General features: G+C 36.3%; 1 protein-coding gene across 1 annotated transcript in view; it reads right to left on the reverse strand.

The window, feature by feature from the left end:
- The window catches only part of LOC129258798 (dystrophin-like), a 31,430-nt gene continuing 12,826 nt past the window's right edge, over nucleotides 1-18,604 (reverse strand). Inside the window, exons 10-22 of the mRNA XM_064098672.1 lie at nucleotides 17,342-17,546; nucleotides 16,230-16,473; nucleotides 14,414-14,620; nucleotides 13,656-13,727; nucleotides 12,558-12,694; nucleotides 10,306-10,374; nucleotides 9,852-9,902; nucleotides 8,854-8,917; nucleotides 7,415-7,506; nucleotides 6,103-6,355; nucleotides 5,661-5,826; nucleotides 4,897-5,115; nucleotides 1-4,179 (exon numbers count right to left, since the gene is read on the reverse strand). Of these exons, the coding sequence (XP_063954742.1) occupies nucleotides 4,061-4,179; nucleotides 4,897-5,115; nucleotides 5,661-5,826; nucleotides 6,103-6,355; nucleotides 7,415-7,506; nucleotides 8,854-8,917; nucleotides 9,852-9,902; nucleotides 10,306-10,374; nucleotides 12,558-12,694; nucleotides 13,656-13,727; nucleotides 14,414-14,620; nucleotides 16,230-16,473; nucleotides 17,342-17,546 (1,898 nt within the window). The 3' untranslated portion in view covers nucleotides 1-4,060. The remainder of the gene's footprint in view (nucleotides 4,180-4,896; nucleotides 5,116-5,660; nucleotides 5,827-6,102; nucleotides 6,356-7,414; nucleotides 7,507-8,853; nucleotides 8,918-9,851; nucleotides 9,903-10,305; nucleotides 10,375-12,557; nucleotides 12,695-13,655; nucleotides 13,728-14,413; nucleotides 14,621-16,229; nucleotides 16,474-17,341; nucleotides 17,547-18,604) is intronic.

Genomic DNA, 18,604 nt, shown 5'->3' on the forward strand with positions numbered 1-18,604 from the left:
TTGTATTGCATAATGATTAATTTAATATTATAATCATGTACGACCACAGTAACTTGATACAATGGGAATTCAAGCAATAGTGAAGATAAAATACAGTGAAAACTAGATCCAACGCCGAAATACATATCAATCATAACATACTCACATACAAGGGAGATCTTGGGTTTATAAAAAAATGAACATGGTTGCAAAATAATGTATACAAGGCATAGCCTCATTTACAGTCAATTCATGATTTAATCAAAACTATGTAATAAACAGATGCTCATGAATCAGTTGTTATCAGGTAATTTCTTCATAATTCATCCCTCTTTTTTTCAAATGACTTGAAAATCAAGATGGACAATAGTGCATAAAAGGTGATTGTGACGAGTTAACCATACCACAAAATCTTTTCTACATGACCACAAACGTCGAAGTCTAGTACAAAATATGACTTCATAATATAAAAGACAAAGAAACGATTTGTTTCATGATTTGTGTCGAGCTTGACAAGAAGGAAATCAACATATATTTACAGAGAAAAATCAACAATATTCTGATAATTTTTTAAATATTTAAGAGAGAAAGATTATCTAAAGATGTGGCATTTGCAATCAAAATGACATCTTTATTAAACATATTAATAATCTATCAAACACCCACTCACCTTCTAAATGAACTTGTTCTGTTCTGAAATATTAATCATCCATTAATAAAATCAGGATGAAAAGAAGGGGGAAAACACCTTCCTTCCAAACGTCTTCTACAATGAATACTTTCTAAACTGCCATATATTTCTACACATAAAAAGCCTTTCTTCAAAACTGTTTGGGAAAATACTGAATTGACTTCAAAGTATGTTTTTTATTCTCATTCCATTAATTGTGACTTAAATAAATGCTAATTTTTGGCACCTCAATGTGGAGTTTTCAAATACTAAATCAGTTCGTTGAAAAAAAGAGGGATAAATAAATACCTTCACATTAATTCATCACAAATTTACAAGCTTTTGACCATTTACAAAGCTAAAATAGACATTGAATCTTTGTAAATTGTGACCAGATTTCTCTATTATTTTAAAATACTGCATAACTTTATATACATTGCCATGCAGAGTATTAAATCATTAGTTATATATCTCTCACAAAATCTACATCTTAATTAAGTAGCAAATTGGAAGTGCACTTTTAAATCACAGGTGTCCATTAAGAAAAAACAGAATTTTGTGCATCGTGGCAAAAAAAAAATTTGCAGATCTATAAGCATGAAAACTATTCATTGTCGAAATCAGTTGGTAACATCAAAATGACCATGATAATTGTATTAAAAATATGTTGTTTCTTTAAATACTGGCGATACTCAAAGTGAATACTTACACTTTATATTAATACATATTAATACTGAAATCCCCCCCATAAAAAAGGGAGAAATGACAGGACAATTGTTGAACTTAAGAGATGTGTATACTTGATATCAATTTCATAACAAATTTTGTCCCCCCCTCATACGAGCACGTTGTTGTCATTTTGTTTTACAATAAAGCAGAAAATAAGAAGAAAGGTTGCAAATTATCAATACAGTTGATTTTTCTTCTTTTAAAGGAATATATACTGAGGAGTAACGAGTGAGAAAAAAAATAAAGACACATCTTTAATGAAAAAAAAAATTAACAAAAACAATCCAAAACAATATAGTTTGATGAAAACAGAAAATATATTTTTCATATAAGCACACATTTTTGGATTTAACGTAGAAGGGATAACCATTAGCACACAATCCCCAAATACTACTGGAAAATGTGTAGTATGAAATGAACAAAGTCAAATTCACTCCTCCGTCCGTCAAATTGTAAAGAAAGTCTGTGCAAAACAAATATAAAGATACATTCCTTTCTTCAGGAAAGGAATTGTAGCTAGCACAAAAAATTAATTGTAGTTAGCAAAAAATAAAATAAAAGGAACAAATTAACAAATATGAAACTGACAGTTTATAAAGTGAATTTAATGGCAATATTATGAATCAAAATGTAAAACAATCATAATTGATTGTTTCAGCTATGAAGCAAAATATAATCTAATAATATAATGATTCAAACATCTGAAAAAAAAAATGATTTCATTCAATTTTTGAGAAGATGATTTTAGCATGAATTCACCATGACACAACCAACTAGATATATGTAAAAAAAAAGAAAAAGAACTATAGTACAAGCTCTAGGCAGAAGGAAGATATCGATGCATCAAGAATATAATAATATGATGATGTATAACCTACATAGAAGACATGAACATAATGAAACATAATCATGAAATAAAATAAAGGAGGAAGCATAATGCAATCATACAACAAATGTGTGGAATCCACAAACATTCCAGTAGTAACTTTACGTCATCGAAATTTACACAACTTTTGATATGAAGTGGGTAGAATGCATTGTATATTTCAACCATAAAATAATCAGCCCTAATCAACAATATGTGTAGGGGCGTCGTGGTCTAGTGGTTAAGACTCTCGTCTTTCAATCTGAGGGATGTGGGTTTGATTCGCAGCCATGGCGTGTTTTCCTTCAGCAAGAAATTTACCCACATTGTGCTGCACTCAACCCAGGTGAGGTGAATGGGTACCGGCAGGAAGTAATTTCTCAAAAAGCTGTGAGCACCTGAATAGGTAGACTAGCATAGCCAGGTAATATAGGAATGCCTTGAGCGCCTAACAAAGTGGATATGTGCGCTATATAAATCCTATATTATATGTAGGCCTAAGTGATTTTCTTCAGGTTAATCATTATTCATTTGATCCTGGAGTCATTTTTTGTTAATGCCCCGTGCATAATATTCATGTCTAATTTCAACCCTACAAGGCATAGTGTACCAAATTGCATTGCAATTTTTCTAAATTTTAATAATTATACTAATTTATGCAAGAAATCAGAATTTGCTTTGGATCCACTGATCGATTAAATATCTACTTTTTAAATTTTCACTCGCAGCCCGTGCAAGTAGGAAAAAGTGGTCAACCCACTAGCCACTCATATTAATGAATGTTGATGGCGCGTTTTATGAAACACACAGATTGCTTGTGCACTGGACAGCACCCAGGCCAAGGCAACCGTAATACTCATGAGGTCATGAATAGATTCATAATAACCGATAGGAACAAAGGGTTTATATTTCGATACGTCTTTAATTACAGCAGCTTCTGTATTACCAGGGGCCGGTAACACAAAACTTAGCAATCATCATAGGAGAATATCTTTACAATTGATTGCATTGACTACAATGCACAATCAATCGTGAAAATCGAGCGTACAATCAATCGCTAACCTTTGTGTCACCGAACCCGGAAGAGTAGTCAAGCATGCGGTGTAGCGACACAACGACTCAGCTTGTCTCTATATATGCACATAAATTCCTTGATAATAGCACCAGTTTAACATCTACACAAACTCATTCCAAGTTGAGTCCCTCGTTCCCTGCAATGTATAATTTGTCTTTGGTCCTAATAAACCATCTACAAGAAACTAACTCCAAAATTAAAAAAAAGACTCGACAAATCAGAAAAGATTATCTCGACATAAACACAAAAACATTGCATGATGGGAAAGGACGACATTAACTGCAGCATGCATAGATCAAACAAAAAGCCGGGAAAGTTAGTTCTAAAAAATGGCGATAATTGATAAAATCCTTTGTATATCATATCTAGAAATAGCTACTGTTTTGTGAATTGCTGTCATAAATAGCTAACATCCCCTGGAAATGAGACTATTTCATTTGATAAAAGTCATGTCGCATTCATATCATCATGAATCAGGGTAATTTATCTAACAGATATCAACTGAAGTAAAGTCATATGATACAATCACATACTAGAAAAAAGGTTTGGACACTTGTCCTCATAAACGTGAGGAATTCATAGGATGGAGAGAGGGGAGCAACATTCCCCCCCCCCCTCACTGGCAATGCACACCGCACTGGCTGTATATATATAGAATGGATTATGCAAATTATGTTCATCATGGAAGACCCCTCATTGGTTGAATTTGTTATGATTTGAACGGAGAGAAGCGTGTGATTGGCTATGCCTCGCTTTCCTTATCGCTCTGTTCCTCGTCCGTCATGACGGTGACTAGGGTCCCGACCGCCTTGCCGATGTTATCCGCCATATGGAGAAGACTACCTACACTGTTTTGGCCAGCTGGGGATGGAAACAAAGAGGGCAGAAAAGAAACAGAAAATTAAAGATAAATTATTGTAATTGCAGTTAACGCTGATTTCAAGTGAAAGTCTGTAAAACCAAAGTTAATTGTCGCCATATCAACATACAATGTAGATCTAGATCTGGTTACAATTACATAAACTGAACTTTATGAAATCCTGAAATCTAAAACTCGATCACACTGAAGATCGCCAAAACAAATAACCACATGTGGAACAGTGTATTACCATTACTTGGAAAAAGGAATTAAAAAATTACATAAATCACAGGTAACTCTGCCCAAGTTAAATATTTTGGAACAACAAAAATCAGTTTGACTTAGGAGTAGTTTGAATTAGAAGAGGTATGTAACATAAGTCTTGAATGATCCGGGTCCCGTTGCATAAAAGTTGCTAATATGGCAACTAAACCATCCAATGATACATGTAACTTGCATGGAATCCTTGATTTTGATTGGCTGTTGATCAGCGTTACCATGGAAGATACCACTGGATGGCAAAGTTACTGTAATAGTAGCTTTTATGCAACGGGGCTCAGGTCTAAACAATTGCTTTGGCTTGATTAGGCGATTATTCGACTTACAGAAGGTTGTCTTAGGCGGAGTTACCTGTATTTCAAACATGTGGTCATTTTGTATAAAGATTCCTTTTTAACTTTTTCTATTCTAAAAGCAAAAATATAACCCTCCTGCCTCACCACTTCCATTCTTGGTCCCGTCGGGAAAGTTATTGAGTTCTTGAATGACTTTGTCAAGGTCAACCTTTCCCTTGGCTGGGACCCCGTTAGCTGCCCCGCCCTGGTGGAGATGATGATGGTGGTGGTGGTCCCTACCGTTGGGTTGGTGCTCCCTGGGGGTGGGGTCATCTTTCAGGTGGGGAGGGGTGTGAGGAGACGGGTGACTGTTCTGCTCCTCCACTGAGAGAGAAAGAGAGAGATGATATACATGTAATGTCAGTAGCTTCATTAAAGATTAGTAATTACAAAGTATTACTAAGAGTATAACATGTAATTTGGCTAGCTGAATGCATGACTTCTTGGCTGCTATTCCAATCCAAAGATTTCTAAACTACATTTTTTTCTCACAAGATAGAATGTACTGAATGCTGCTTACTTGTAAATGCCTACGATTATTATCATCATTCTAATCATCATCATCATCATTATTCTTATTATCATTAATAATAATCACAATAAGCATTACCATTACCGTTACTATTGTCATTATTATAATCATAATTATTATCCTTATTATTATTATCATCATTATCATTATTATTATTATCATTAATATTATAATTATTTTCATAATAATTATAATTTCAACAGTATGAATGATTCCCATTTATCTTGAAATAACCTTGAAACATTCCTTGAAGCTTATAGATCAATATCATATAGGGCAGTAAAAATTCTCCAAGAATATTTCATTCTAACAAATCAAAATTCTCATTTGCTCTCACCTGCCATATCACTATCATAGTCACTTGTACCGCCATTCGTTCTGGTTTCTACGGCAACAGGATGCTGTATTCTGATTGGCTTAGAGGCGGAGCTTATGGAAGAGGTTGGTGAGACTGCGGGGGTGGTCTTCGACGAGGACACTTGGGATGTGCTTTTGTCTTGCGGCTGAAAAAAATGGAGAGACATAAACATTATTTTTAAGAAATCAAATTCTAAATACTGATGGCAAGTGATGATTGATGATTATCACATTGGATAAAGTCTTGACAAATAGCTGGAATGTCATAATTTCTCAGGAATTGAACAATTTCTTGCAGAATCCTTTCGCATATATCCCTCATTCATGCATACGACAATTGGGTGGTCATTTCATTGGCTTCTGGACAAACCCATTTTGAAATCGTTACCACAACTGGTTTTCAACTTTTTACTCCATCATACCTGTTCTAATAACTGTCTCAGCCTTTGCAGCTGAGCTTCGAGCTGACGGTTATGATCTTCCAATATTTGCATCCTTGCTTCTAGCCTTCCCTTGTGTTGCCGTAGTAACTTGGCTTCGGCGACGAGCTCCGCATCCCTGCCCGGTGACCTCCCGGATGACCTCTCGTCACCCGACGATGCCGCTAGCTCTGCCGCCCTCTTCACGTCCTCCGTTCTTAGGGCTTTCAGCGTTTCAAGCTCTGATAGTAACGTTCTAGACGGGAAGAATAGAAAAAGGAGTTAAAAGCAGTCAATAAGTTACATGCAAGCTTTTATGATGATTGGGAGGATGCTGGATGTGCTTAACATCCAATGATGTCATTACTATAAATTTACTAAATTGATGATGATGATGTGGATACTGATGAAGATGATGATGACGAGGAGGATGATGATGAAGATGATGGCGGTGATGATGATAAGGATGATGATGATGAATTATGATGATGATGATGATAATGATGATGCTGGTGGCGGTGATGATGACGATGATGATGAGGAGGATGATGAGGATGATGATGATGATAATGATGATGATGATGCTGATGGCAATGATGATGATGGTGAAAATTGTGATAAGGATGGAGATGACGACGATGATTTGAAGATGTAGATGAGGATGGTGATTATATATGATGTAGGAGATGGTGATGATAATGGTGATGATGATGATAATGAAGATTGTGATGATGATGATGATGGTAATGATGATGATGATAATGACGATGATAATGAAGATTGTGATGATGATGATGGTGGTGATGATAATAATGATGATGATGGTGATGATGATGGAGATGACAAGGATGATGATGAAGATGATGATGACGAGGAGGATGACGAATTATGATGATGAAGATGATGATGTAGATGAAGAGAACGATGGTGATGATGATGAGGATCATGATGATGATTGTGGTGAGGATGATGACGATGATGATAATGGTGGTGGTGATGACAGTGATGATGCTGACAATGATGATAGAGATGGTGATAATGTTGATGATGGTGAAGATTAAGATGACAAGACAATGAAAAAGATGATTCCAAGCATAAGAATAGGTCCATATACAGTGTATCTGTAAAAAAATCAGTGAGAGGAACTGAAGCAGACTGCTCCAAAACAGATAGCATTCACATCTCTGGTAGGAAATGAGCATCTTCAGTGACGCCTCACAATCATGGTACAAGAAAATAAGAATAGGAGGAATGCTAAGTCTCCATGAAACTTGAGCTTGCAGTTAAAATAGAATATTCAGAAACATCAACCCACCTGTTTTCATCTTCCAGTTCATTAATTTGAGACTCTAGGTCCGGTCTATGTTCAGCATCGATGGATACCACAATCTGGGCTGGACTGTTAGGCTGCAAAGAGCAATCAAACGAAATGACTAATCATAGTTCTATTAACTCAATGTTTGGCAGCTTCTTTCTGTCAACTCATGTTGATAACAACTTAAACTTCTACTGCATCACCTACCTTCTGCAATTAATCCGAGGTGTTATAGAGAAAGGAAGAAAGTAATTGGGTAGCACATGAAACGTTTCTTATCATATTTATGGAATACATAATTTCAAGGAGAGAAATGTCTTTCCAGAGAAGTATCAGCCTATCAGGATAATGAAAGCAGCATATCTGAACAGGAAATCGGTTTCATAAATGACTATTTGTTCTAAGCAAGCTTCTGGCATCCTTGCATCTCAGTGGCTCAGAGCAGAAAAGTCAGTACGGGGCAAACGCCAAGCGTTGTCTCGCCTGCATATTGCAGTCATGAAGAGACTGCATGTCAAAACTACATGTATGCTATATGACTTAGATGGACCTCTGTTACGAGTTTGGCGATCCCACCTCGAAGCTATAGAAAGTTATTGTGTGTACAACACAGCAGTGCCAGTCATGGAAAGTTCATTGACCTTTGACCTTATTAAAATTCGACTCATATTCGAACTTGACCTGTACCTTCAGGAGGTGGATCTCTGGTATGAATTTGGTGATCCCACCTCGAAGCTATAGAAAGTTATTGGGTGTACAACACAATTGTTGACGACGACGATGACACCGACGCCGGAAATAGTGATACCTATGTCTCGCTCCGCTACGCAGGCGAGACAAAAAACCACCGACTATTTGTTCTGTGAAATGTTTCTCCAAGAAGAATGAAAAACACCCAGATGGGAACTAGGGTGAAAGAGGGTGTATATTTTTAAGTCATGGCGAAACAAACCTACATTTGTATAAATAATTTTCTCAGGTACAGTCAGGCACAGATCAAAGGGGAGGGGCGCATGGGGCATGTGGTGCACCCCTTCTTTAACCCAGATCGGTAAATAAAGGCACCCAGGGGTATATAGTACCCCCTCTTGGAAGTGAGGATAACATAAAGTCAATTTTTTATAGTGTTATCTAGTTTGTCAATTGATTTTCAACTATTTTGGAAAAATATTCTGCAATTCAGCCTTTGGCTAGGCATTGGCTGCGAATGAATTTTCAATAAACTATTACCATTACCACAGAGAAAAATGGGAATCCATGGCGCCATAGCGATTGATTAAGGAGCTAATTTCTACGATTGAGTGCATTGATTATTGTGAATGATCACATAAAAGTCAGCCAAATGATCGATTGCTTAGCTTAATGATACGGGGCCCTGGATCTGCCTCTGGATAATTCAAATAAATATATATTTTCATGGAATGAAAATATAAACTTACCACTGTAGAAACATCGCCACCAAGGCTATGACAGTAGTGGGCTATCAACTGATGCTCATCCTCGCTATCAAGACAATAGTCAGAAATAATGAGAAATAAAATGGGTAACCGAATTTACTCTAAATATCACTGAACATGATTAACATTAAAGGGACCACTGCACTTTGTAAGCAGCTGATTTAAAAAAATTCTCAAGCTGAGATGAAACATGTGTATGAGTGCTTGCATTTTTACTCTAAAACCCTGGAACACACCACAATAAAGAATGAAAAACTACGATTTCGGACAAGTAACACCATGATTTTGATACCCGTCTTTGAGAATCATTGTTACGTAACATCACCGGTTGCATAGAGTTGCGCGCCTTTTGCGTCAACCTGCAACGCGTTGTTAGATGCGTTGCGATGTCAACATATTTTCTTTTTCCAGTTTGTTTTGTCAGAGAAATAGATTTCCTCTCGTAAGCAGGTGTAACTTATTTTTTGTGCTGATCAACAACCATTTATCATCTGAATATTATTTGAATCGTTATGTTGGAAAAGGAAAGTTTTACAACGGCTTACGGACTGCTTTTTTGCCAAAAGTATCGTCACCGAAAGATTAGACTTGGTTCCCGTTTGTTTCCTGTATATACTGAATTCTCGGGGCTGTTTTTAATTTTGACAAGAATAAATGTTCCTTCAAACCTACAACAAGTACAATTTCACGTTTCGTAATTTTGAGCCCTCAACATTTGTATTGCAGTTCAAATTCGCTCTTTACACGTAGTGATTGAAACCAACCCTCATTCAATTTTAAACCTTGGTTTACATCTTCAAAGTTTGAAAATAGTTCCTGTAGATATGATACTTTAAAATTTTTGGATTGGTATTTTTACACTATAAGCCTTACATTTATCCCATTTCCAAGAAGCATAACGAAATTTTTTAAAATCAGAACAATTCTTTTTCCATAATATATTTGTATTATCGAGAAAGACAGAAGAATGAGATACTCACAGGTCGGTAGGTACAGAATTTAATGTTCCTTGGCTTTCGACCTCTGCTAACCTGTATGTATGGAAAGAAGAGCAGAAATGCTAAACAAGATCTCATTTTAATATCTGTAGGCACAGACCCAATTAAAATCTTGATCAACAAGTGGGTTTGGAGAAGAGCGTAGCATAAATACAACTCATTGCATCGAAATGCAGAAATCACATGGATATCCCTTATAATATTCCTAATTTCAGATCAGTTAACAGATATAGTTTATTTTTACATATATCCAATTTTCATCCATACATTCTATAACACCCCCCCCCAAAATATTTGCAGAAATAGGGGAGCATACTATCACGGGGATGCAAAATATTGTCCTCCCAACAACATACACATGAACAACAACAAATGGTGGTTGCTAAACAGTATGGGTCATGCCTTGTCTAACATAGCAACACTCTCTCATACATACCTGTTAGCATAGAGCTCCAGTCTCGTGTGTGTGTCCTGATTGGCCATGTGTTGGGGAGTTGTGATGGGACTGAAAGAAGACCACAAAAAAAAATTCTTAATTTTTATTTTTGTTTCGGCAGCAAGATCTACAAATAAAGACATCGGTCCAAATTCACAAAGTTGGTTTGGAATCAGTGGGTTGAAAACTTAGACAGAATTCATGCACTTATTATGCTTAAAGGGATCGTTTAACTTTGTGAGCAGCTGATTAAAAAAATTCTCAAACTGAGTTGAAACGTGCGTATGAGTGCCTGTATTTGTCCTCAAAAACCCTGAAACAGACCACAATATAGGATAAAAAACTCTAATTTAGATACAAGTAGCAATTTATTAGCCTGATTTTGAGAACCGTCTAGTAGACGGGTTCAGCTTATGACCAGTTTTCTCCAATTCAAAAAGTCCGTTGGCTATTTTGACTGCCTTCTGCTGTGTGTATCTCCTATACACACACTATTAGCTGCACTGTACATTCAGTGTATACCTTGTACACACTGTATGTAGGTCATGCTGGTCATGCTGTGTTCATCTAGAATTAATGTGTTGTGGTGCACAGATTCCCTGTATACACATACATGTAGTCATTGAAACCAACTCCCAATTATTTCAAACTTTGGTTTACATCTCCAAGGTTTTAAAATTGATCCTGTAAATATAATACTTTGAAACTTTTGGGATGGTTTTTTTACACTATAAGCCTAATGTTTAGCCCATTTTCAGGAACCAAAAGGAGAATTTTTTAAATCAGAACAAAGTGAAATGATCACTTTAATTCAATGCGTATACATCAAACAGTGAATGTGCGATATCATAACAGGGCTAAATTGATGAAAGATACTGCATTATGAGAAAAAATTTGAAGCAAATTAATGAACATTAACAGTGGTTGCACTAATTCAAAACTGGGGTCTCATTTTAATCTATTTTTTCTCTCCAATATTTGAAAATAAAATAAAAAGTGGATGGAAACACAGAATTAAATATAGCTAATCAAGAAAAACCATTTAATAATATCAAAATTCTGATTATAATTCTTGATGGAATTTCCTCAAACCTTCAAAAATATTTTTGCTTTTTTTTACAATAAATTTTTTGTCAGGGTGGGTGAACACTTCCCCTTTAAGGACGTTCCACAGTTATGTTTGTGCGCATTATGATCTGCGCATAGTTTACACTCTGCGCGCTGACGTCACAATGGATGAACAGGTGATTAATTAGCTGCGAGTATGAGCTGATTTTTGTCATCTTCTGCACTTTAACTGCAGATCTGATGCATTATTTCATGAAGCTAAAAAATGAAATTATTCCATGGACCATTCAAAAAATATTCTCTACAATTTCAAAATACTTTACTCTGCAGTGCTGCCAAGAATCACGAATATTACCCCGAGTTTGAATAAATGGTAGAGTGGTTTTGATTTTTTCTTCACATAGATACAAAGAATTTGGCGCATTTTTGGTGTTTTAAAAAGCACATCTGCTCTAATAAAAATGCTGATAGTTTAAAAACAAGCACATGAACCCCTATTTTTTAATGTTTGTACCTCTTAGGTATACCTTCCTCTACAACTATGCAAATTTTGGTGTAAATGACATGGATTTTGAATAAAGTGCAGCATTTATTGTACGTTTGTAGTGTGTTACTGAAATTTTTACATTTTTTAGATTGGGATTTTGTTATCTTTTACGCCATTTTTAAGAACTGACAGTGCTGTTAAACTTAAAATTGCAAACAAATAGTACTGTAAATAGATTCTCCATTCTAACGATACAATCATTAACTCTCTTGCGAAATTTGATGACTTTTTCATGTATTTTGACTGAGTAATAGAGGTTTAAACTCATTGTCGTAATCTTGGGCGGTCTAAAAATGCCAAATTCTTTTGAATGCGCAATTCTTAAGAACATCAATTTGGGTGAACTTTGAAGCTCTATAGCAAAAAATCAAGCACATGGACCTATGTTAATTTTTGCATATTTCGAATATTAAGGTTCTAAAGTATCTATGTGCAAAGTTTGGTGAAAATGACATGGATTTCACTTTAACTGTGGAACGTCCTTAAGCAAATGAATGAACATGAACAGTGAATGCACTGATTCAAAATAGTGGTCTTTATTCTATCTTTTCCATTTAAAAAAAATTAAATGAATGAAGTGAAAGGAAAAAATCCATTTTAAAATATCATCATTCTGATGGTGAGAATGTTTACTTACGATTCTAAGTCATCGCCTTCTAGAACTGACTGGACAGGGAGGTAACCCACGCGGGGGTGTTTTCGGTAGTACCGCTTCGATTTGAACTTGTTCCGCACCACTTTGGCAAAGTCTCTCACGTCTTCACCCGACGTTGTCTGTTTCAGAACAAAAGTTTGGATTAATTCATATTCAATATACAGGTATCTCTGCCTAGGTCGACACTCCGGAAGTCGAATAATCGCCTAAGTAGAAGCAGTTTTTTAGACCAGGGGGTGTTTCACAAAGATTTTTTAAAGTATGACTTACTAAGTCGCACTTAAATGCCGACGTGTAGATGATATGCAACGCGCAATCTTATTGATCAATATGCAGTAGTGCGCGTCCTCTTGGCATGATCTGACCAATACTGTCATGTCTTTTATACCGCGGGCAACTAGACATTTAAGTGCGACTCTAAGTCATACTTAAATCTTTGTGAAAGACCCCCTGGTGGTTTTTTTTTTAACCCCCACCCCCAAGTATATGATTCGACTTAGGCAGAGTTTCCTTTATATCCATTGAAAAATCACTCCATAGTACTGTAGTGAGGAAATAAAGAATCGCTGGAAAATTTCAACTGCATACTTTACACACATGTCTTTACTCAATCAGCAAGAGACTTTCATGTCTGTAATCCACTATATATCCTTTCTAATTCTTCATTGAGTCTGTCCTTCATGTACTACAAATTTATAGAAGTGGGATCCTCCAGCATTTCCTGGTATTAATTTAAATCCACATTAATTAATTAATGTTTACAGGATGGATTACCCTAAAAGCACACGGTCCATGTACAATGAAGATCTTCTCTATATCAATACTTGAAAGCTCCCTCTACCTCCTCATCCTCCCTTCCTTCTTCACCTCCATCTCCACTCCTCCTCTTTATTTTCCCTTCTCATTCTCCTTCTACTTCACCTCTTTCTTTTCTCTCCCTCCCTCCTCCTCTATTCCCCCTCTTTATCTCATCACCCCTCCTCCTCTATTCCCCCTCTTTATCTCCTCCTCCTTCCCCATCCTTCCCCATCCTTCTTTTCATGCCCCTCTTCCTCCTCCCTCCTCCATATCAATACTCACTGTTGTACAGTATTCCTGCATGGGATGTGAGAGTTTATGCGTCTTTGCTTTCCTACCAGAGAAAAAACAGCTCTGCAAACACAGAAGAAAACGGAAGAAGTATTGTGTCAATTATTAGTCTAAGTACGCAGAAGCCAATGTCCAAGGGATATATTTTTACAGATATCCATATGCAAATTCAAATTCATTTATTTCAACAAAGTCATACAAAATACATACAGTAATGAATCCAACTTGTGATATTTTAATACAGGCTTGGGCTTGCCTTATAACAAATAAACAAATAGATGTAAAAGTAGTTTTCATTCATAACAATAATCACAAAAAGGGCATATCTGTGCCAAAGATATACTAAAGATCTTCAGTTTCAATTAAGTTTAATATTGCTGCTCAGTATTCAATTGGTAGAACTCTTAAAAATATATATGTACATGTATTTAACCCATATTTTTAGGTCATCATTGCCAATTTTAGTGATTATTTTCTTTAAAAAAAGAACCACCCTTGAATAACAGATAAAGATCCAATCATAATAGGTATAGTCTGTGTATAATCTTTGCCCTTTTTTTAAATGCATTTCACATGATTTTTAGAGTGCTGCATTCAAAGTTATCTAACCAAACAACACAATGTGGGGAGCATTTCATGAAACAAAAGACAGTGATTTTCAATGACTATTTGTTATAAGCTTCTAAAATCCTTGCATCTGATTGGCTGAGCACAAGCAATCTCATCAGTTCGAACAAACGAAAACTCACCTGACAAAGGTCAAAGTTGAAGCATTTGAGGCAGCGATACCTGAGGCCCACGATGGGACACTCTTTGCATATGTTACACTTGGCTTGGTGCTTGGCCGTCTCCGACGCGGCCACCCGATGTAAGACCGGCATCCAGACCATCGACTGGGGTTCCAACTTCATCCAGGCCAGGAACTGGGCTGGTTCAATCAGAGGTTTGCTTCCGGTCTAGATCAAAGTAAAGGGGAAAGAGGGTAGAAATTAGTAGGGACAATCATACAACAATGACCAAGCTCACAATAACAAGTTTTTGCAACACTACGCAGATGCTTTCTGGAACATTGAAAATCTATTGAAAATGCTCATCAAATGACAATGAACAGCTTTGAGGTCATTGTCGAAAATTGGTGAGCTGGAACAACAGGTCGTTCCAATTCGGAGCTGACAAAAAATTGCAAATACGTCCTGTCCAGAGTCCAGGACGACACTGCTATTTTGGTTCACCAATTTTCAACAAAGGATGCTTTGTCATGAAGGGAAGTTGACAATAGATTCTCAACGTTCTATAAAGCGTCTGCATAGTGGTTGTGAAAACTCCCTAGTATCTATAGTGTGCAGGTACATGTACATGTAGGATGGGGGGTCGGGTGTCCGGACACTATATTTTTGAAGCCTTCTTTTGTGTCTTTGGATTACACTAAAAATATGAATTCAATACTTGTAATCATCTTCTATTTTGTTCTTTATAATATTTCCTAACATTTTGTACTAAAAATTTATGAAACTTCGCTTTCAAATTTTTCCAAATGACTTTCTAAAATTGATCGTCCGGACACACAACCTGTCCGGACACACAACAACTGGGTATACATAAAAACTTGCCTAGTCAAATCTTTTTGGGACCACAGTTTGACTTGGGAGAAATTGGACTCAGGAAGGTCTATCAAACATGTTTTGCGTGACATCATGGTAAACTACCATGGTAACAGGGCTCAGCAGCCAATCACAATCAAGGTTTCCATGGAAGTTAGAATAATGACAAAGTTACCATAGTCGTAAGTGTTTATGAAAAAGTCCCATGGTCTAAATAACTGTTTTGACTAGTTATTGATATGGGGCTCATTTTTACGATTGACCATACACAATAATCCATGCAATCAATCATAGAAATCAGCTCTGAGATCAATCACTAAGCTTTGATGTTCTGGGGCCCAGTTCATTTTTTCTACAGCCATCCAGGTTTAAATCCTGGATGGCTCAAGCTTTAAGGCCACTGCACACCTTACGATTGCTCTGCGAGCCGATTTTGGAATCAAACTTAGTAGGTTTTGATGCTAATATTGAGAAATGTAATATCTCACTGTGTAATGTTCCAATTCATCTCACGAATACATATGTTCAAATCTGTGGCTATATGCCACCATCCTAATTAGAACTAAAAGCGAATTTGAAATCTAGTCGTAATGACGTCATAGCAATCATACATTTGGCTTCGATTTGAAAATAATTTGGCCTTTCCTCCAAAACTAAGGCTTGCAAACATCAAAAATTGTTATATTAGTATTCTTCTTTCAGGTAATTTGAACCTCAAATAAAAAGATACTTTTCACTCACATTTTCAGAAACTGAGCGAAATGAGATTTGTTCAATTTTTTTTTATTTCAAGCACTTTGATTGATTGATTGGTGGTGATTATTTTACCTGATTGCTAAGAAAGCATGAATGCTTGTAAGCAAGCAACCAAGCAAGCAAAATTTGTGGACAAGTCGTAAGGTGAGCGGTTGCCTTAAGGTAAGGAACTAATATGACAACACATTGAGAATCCCTGGCCTCTTACCATGTTGAAGCAGCTCCTGACGCTTGGTTCGATATTGCTTCCTCCAAACGACGCGACCTCCCCTAGCTGCCTTGGAATCTGGACGCAGTCGTGCAGGAGGAGACCAAGCCCTCTCTGATCTATCATGCCGTTCTTATCCGCAACAAAACGGCAGATGAAACGGTACTTGTCCTCGAGGTGAGCGTTGCAGAGCATGACGACACCGACCTTGAAGGCCAACACTCGTATCCTCCCGCTCCTTACCCTGTAAAATATCATGAAAAATGAACATCAATATTAACCCGTTGACTACTGAATTTTAAAGTGCCCATTGGATTTATACAGGGACTGCCCATTTTCAGAAGGCAACGGGTTGAAAGGTTATGGTAAGTAAAATTTGGAATCGAATTTAACAGCACTATTAAGGACAAATTTGTAATACCAGTTAAAAGCTACTGAAATCCTTCAACCTGATTGATTGATAGTAAATTTGTTATAGAATTTGAGCATTTGTAACTACATGTACATGTATAACAAGACTTCATAGACTTACATACAACTGGTGAAACTTACTTGTGCTAAATGCAATATTTTTTTCTTATATCTAACAAAATGGGACTCCGCTTTCTAAAGTTATAATTCTAATCAAATCTTGACAAATAACAACTGCATTTAATTGCTTATTAACAATGAGAATTTGAATCTAAAAATGATCAGATTTCAACAATAGCTGATGAGAATACAAATCATTGATAATCTGATTTAGCCTAAAAAATTAGCTTATCTACTAACGTGTCATAGACATAAAAAACATAGATTAGCTTACGTATCATAGACATTGAGTAACCGATATTAGCTAATCTACTTATGTTCCATAGACATTTAGTAACAGAGATTAGCTAATCTAATTACGTTTCATAGACATCGAGTAACAAAAATTAGCTAATCTACTGACATTGAGTACAATACAAAACATTATAAGTATTTATATAGCGCTCTTCACAATGATTGAATCACAGCGCTTTACAAATTAGCTAATCTACTTACATTTCATAGACATTGAGTAAAAGAGATTAGCTAATCTAGTTAAATGTCATAGATATTGAGTGGCAGAGATTAGCTAATCTACTTACGTGTCATACACATTGAGTAACCAATTGAGGCACATATCAACACACTGAGGTACGTTAACCATCCCCGGGTGATCCATCGCCAGGTTCTCGTAAACCGTCGCTAGGCAATTGATTATCTCCGTTACATCGAGGGTTCGGTCGTTGCCGGTTACCAGCTCGTGTTGGGTGAAGATTGAGTCGGCACTCGCCAGATTCAAGAGGTATACTGCAAGGTCAAGAGGTCAAAGGTCATCGGTGTGAGGTCAAATTGAAACATAAATCATACAATTTTTTAGCATGATCATTGTTGTCACGTTCGACTATATTGCTTATTCTCTGCTTATGTAACATTGAAGTTCTCACAATATACGCAACTCCATCTCCATAGGCTTGACTATCTGATAATAACATTAAGTTGTTTATTTAAATACATTAACACTTCATATTGACTGGATATTATAATTGCACATGGAAACAAACACTCTTTATTATTAGGTTCTTTGTTTTATTAAGTAATGCATCTAAACATATATTGCCATTTTATCTGATTTTATTTTGTATATTTGTAAACCCCGACTAGTGAGGAGAGCTTCATAACAGAAACTAGTTTTTCTTTTAGTCATCCTCAGGCACTAGTCGGTGGTAATTTATTCCTCTTGTATATATTCTTATTGTCTTTTGCCTGGAAATAAAATAAATAAAAATAAAAATACAATGAAAGATATCCATGATGAAAAAGGATATAGATATATACACATATCCCAACTGTCAATTTTCACAGTATTAACCTCAACTTCATTAACGACTTAACCCACAGGCGCCAGAAATATCCTGTGCAGACAATAGACTTGCGGGGCAATTTGTTGCGTGACGACACTGACTTGACCCGCCAGGTCTCTGTCTACTCATTAACCTGCACTTCGACAATTGAGAATTTGATTCATAAACATAATAGCCTAAGTGATGTCAGAACAAGTGGATATTAAATAAAAGCCTATCTGGAAATAAGACAAATTTAACCCTAAATAGACTGGGCTATTTCGACGTCTAAGACGGGGGGGGGAGGGGGGGGGGGCTGATTCAGCCCCCCCTTATGATCTCGGCCGTCGATCACGCGATCGCGACAAAAATAGGCACGCGCGTTACCCATGGCATTATCTACAAAACTATAATATCAAATTCTGCGAAAAATCTCATTGCTCATTAAGTATGCTAATTTATGCGTAAAATCATAAGTTTACCCTAATTAATAAAATAATGCCCCTAAAATGCAAATTTTTGTTT

The sequence above is a fragment of the Lytechinus pictus genome, chromosome 4, assembly GCF_037042905.1.
Source record: "Lytechinus pictus isolate F3 Inbred chromosome 4, Lp3.0, whole genome shotgun sequence".
Classification (NCBI taxonomy): Eukaryota; Metazoa; Echinodermata; class Echinoidea; order Temnopleuroida; family Toxopneustidae; genus Lytechinus; species Lytechinus pictus.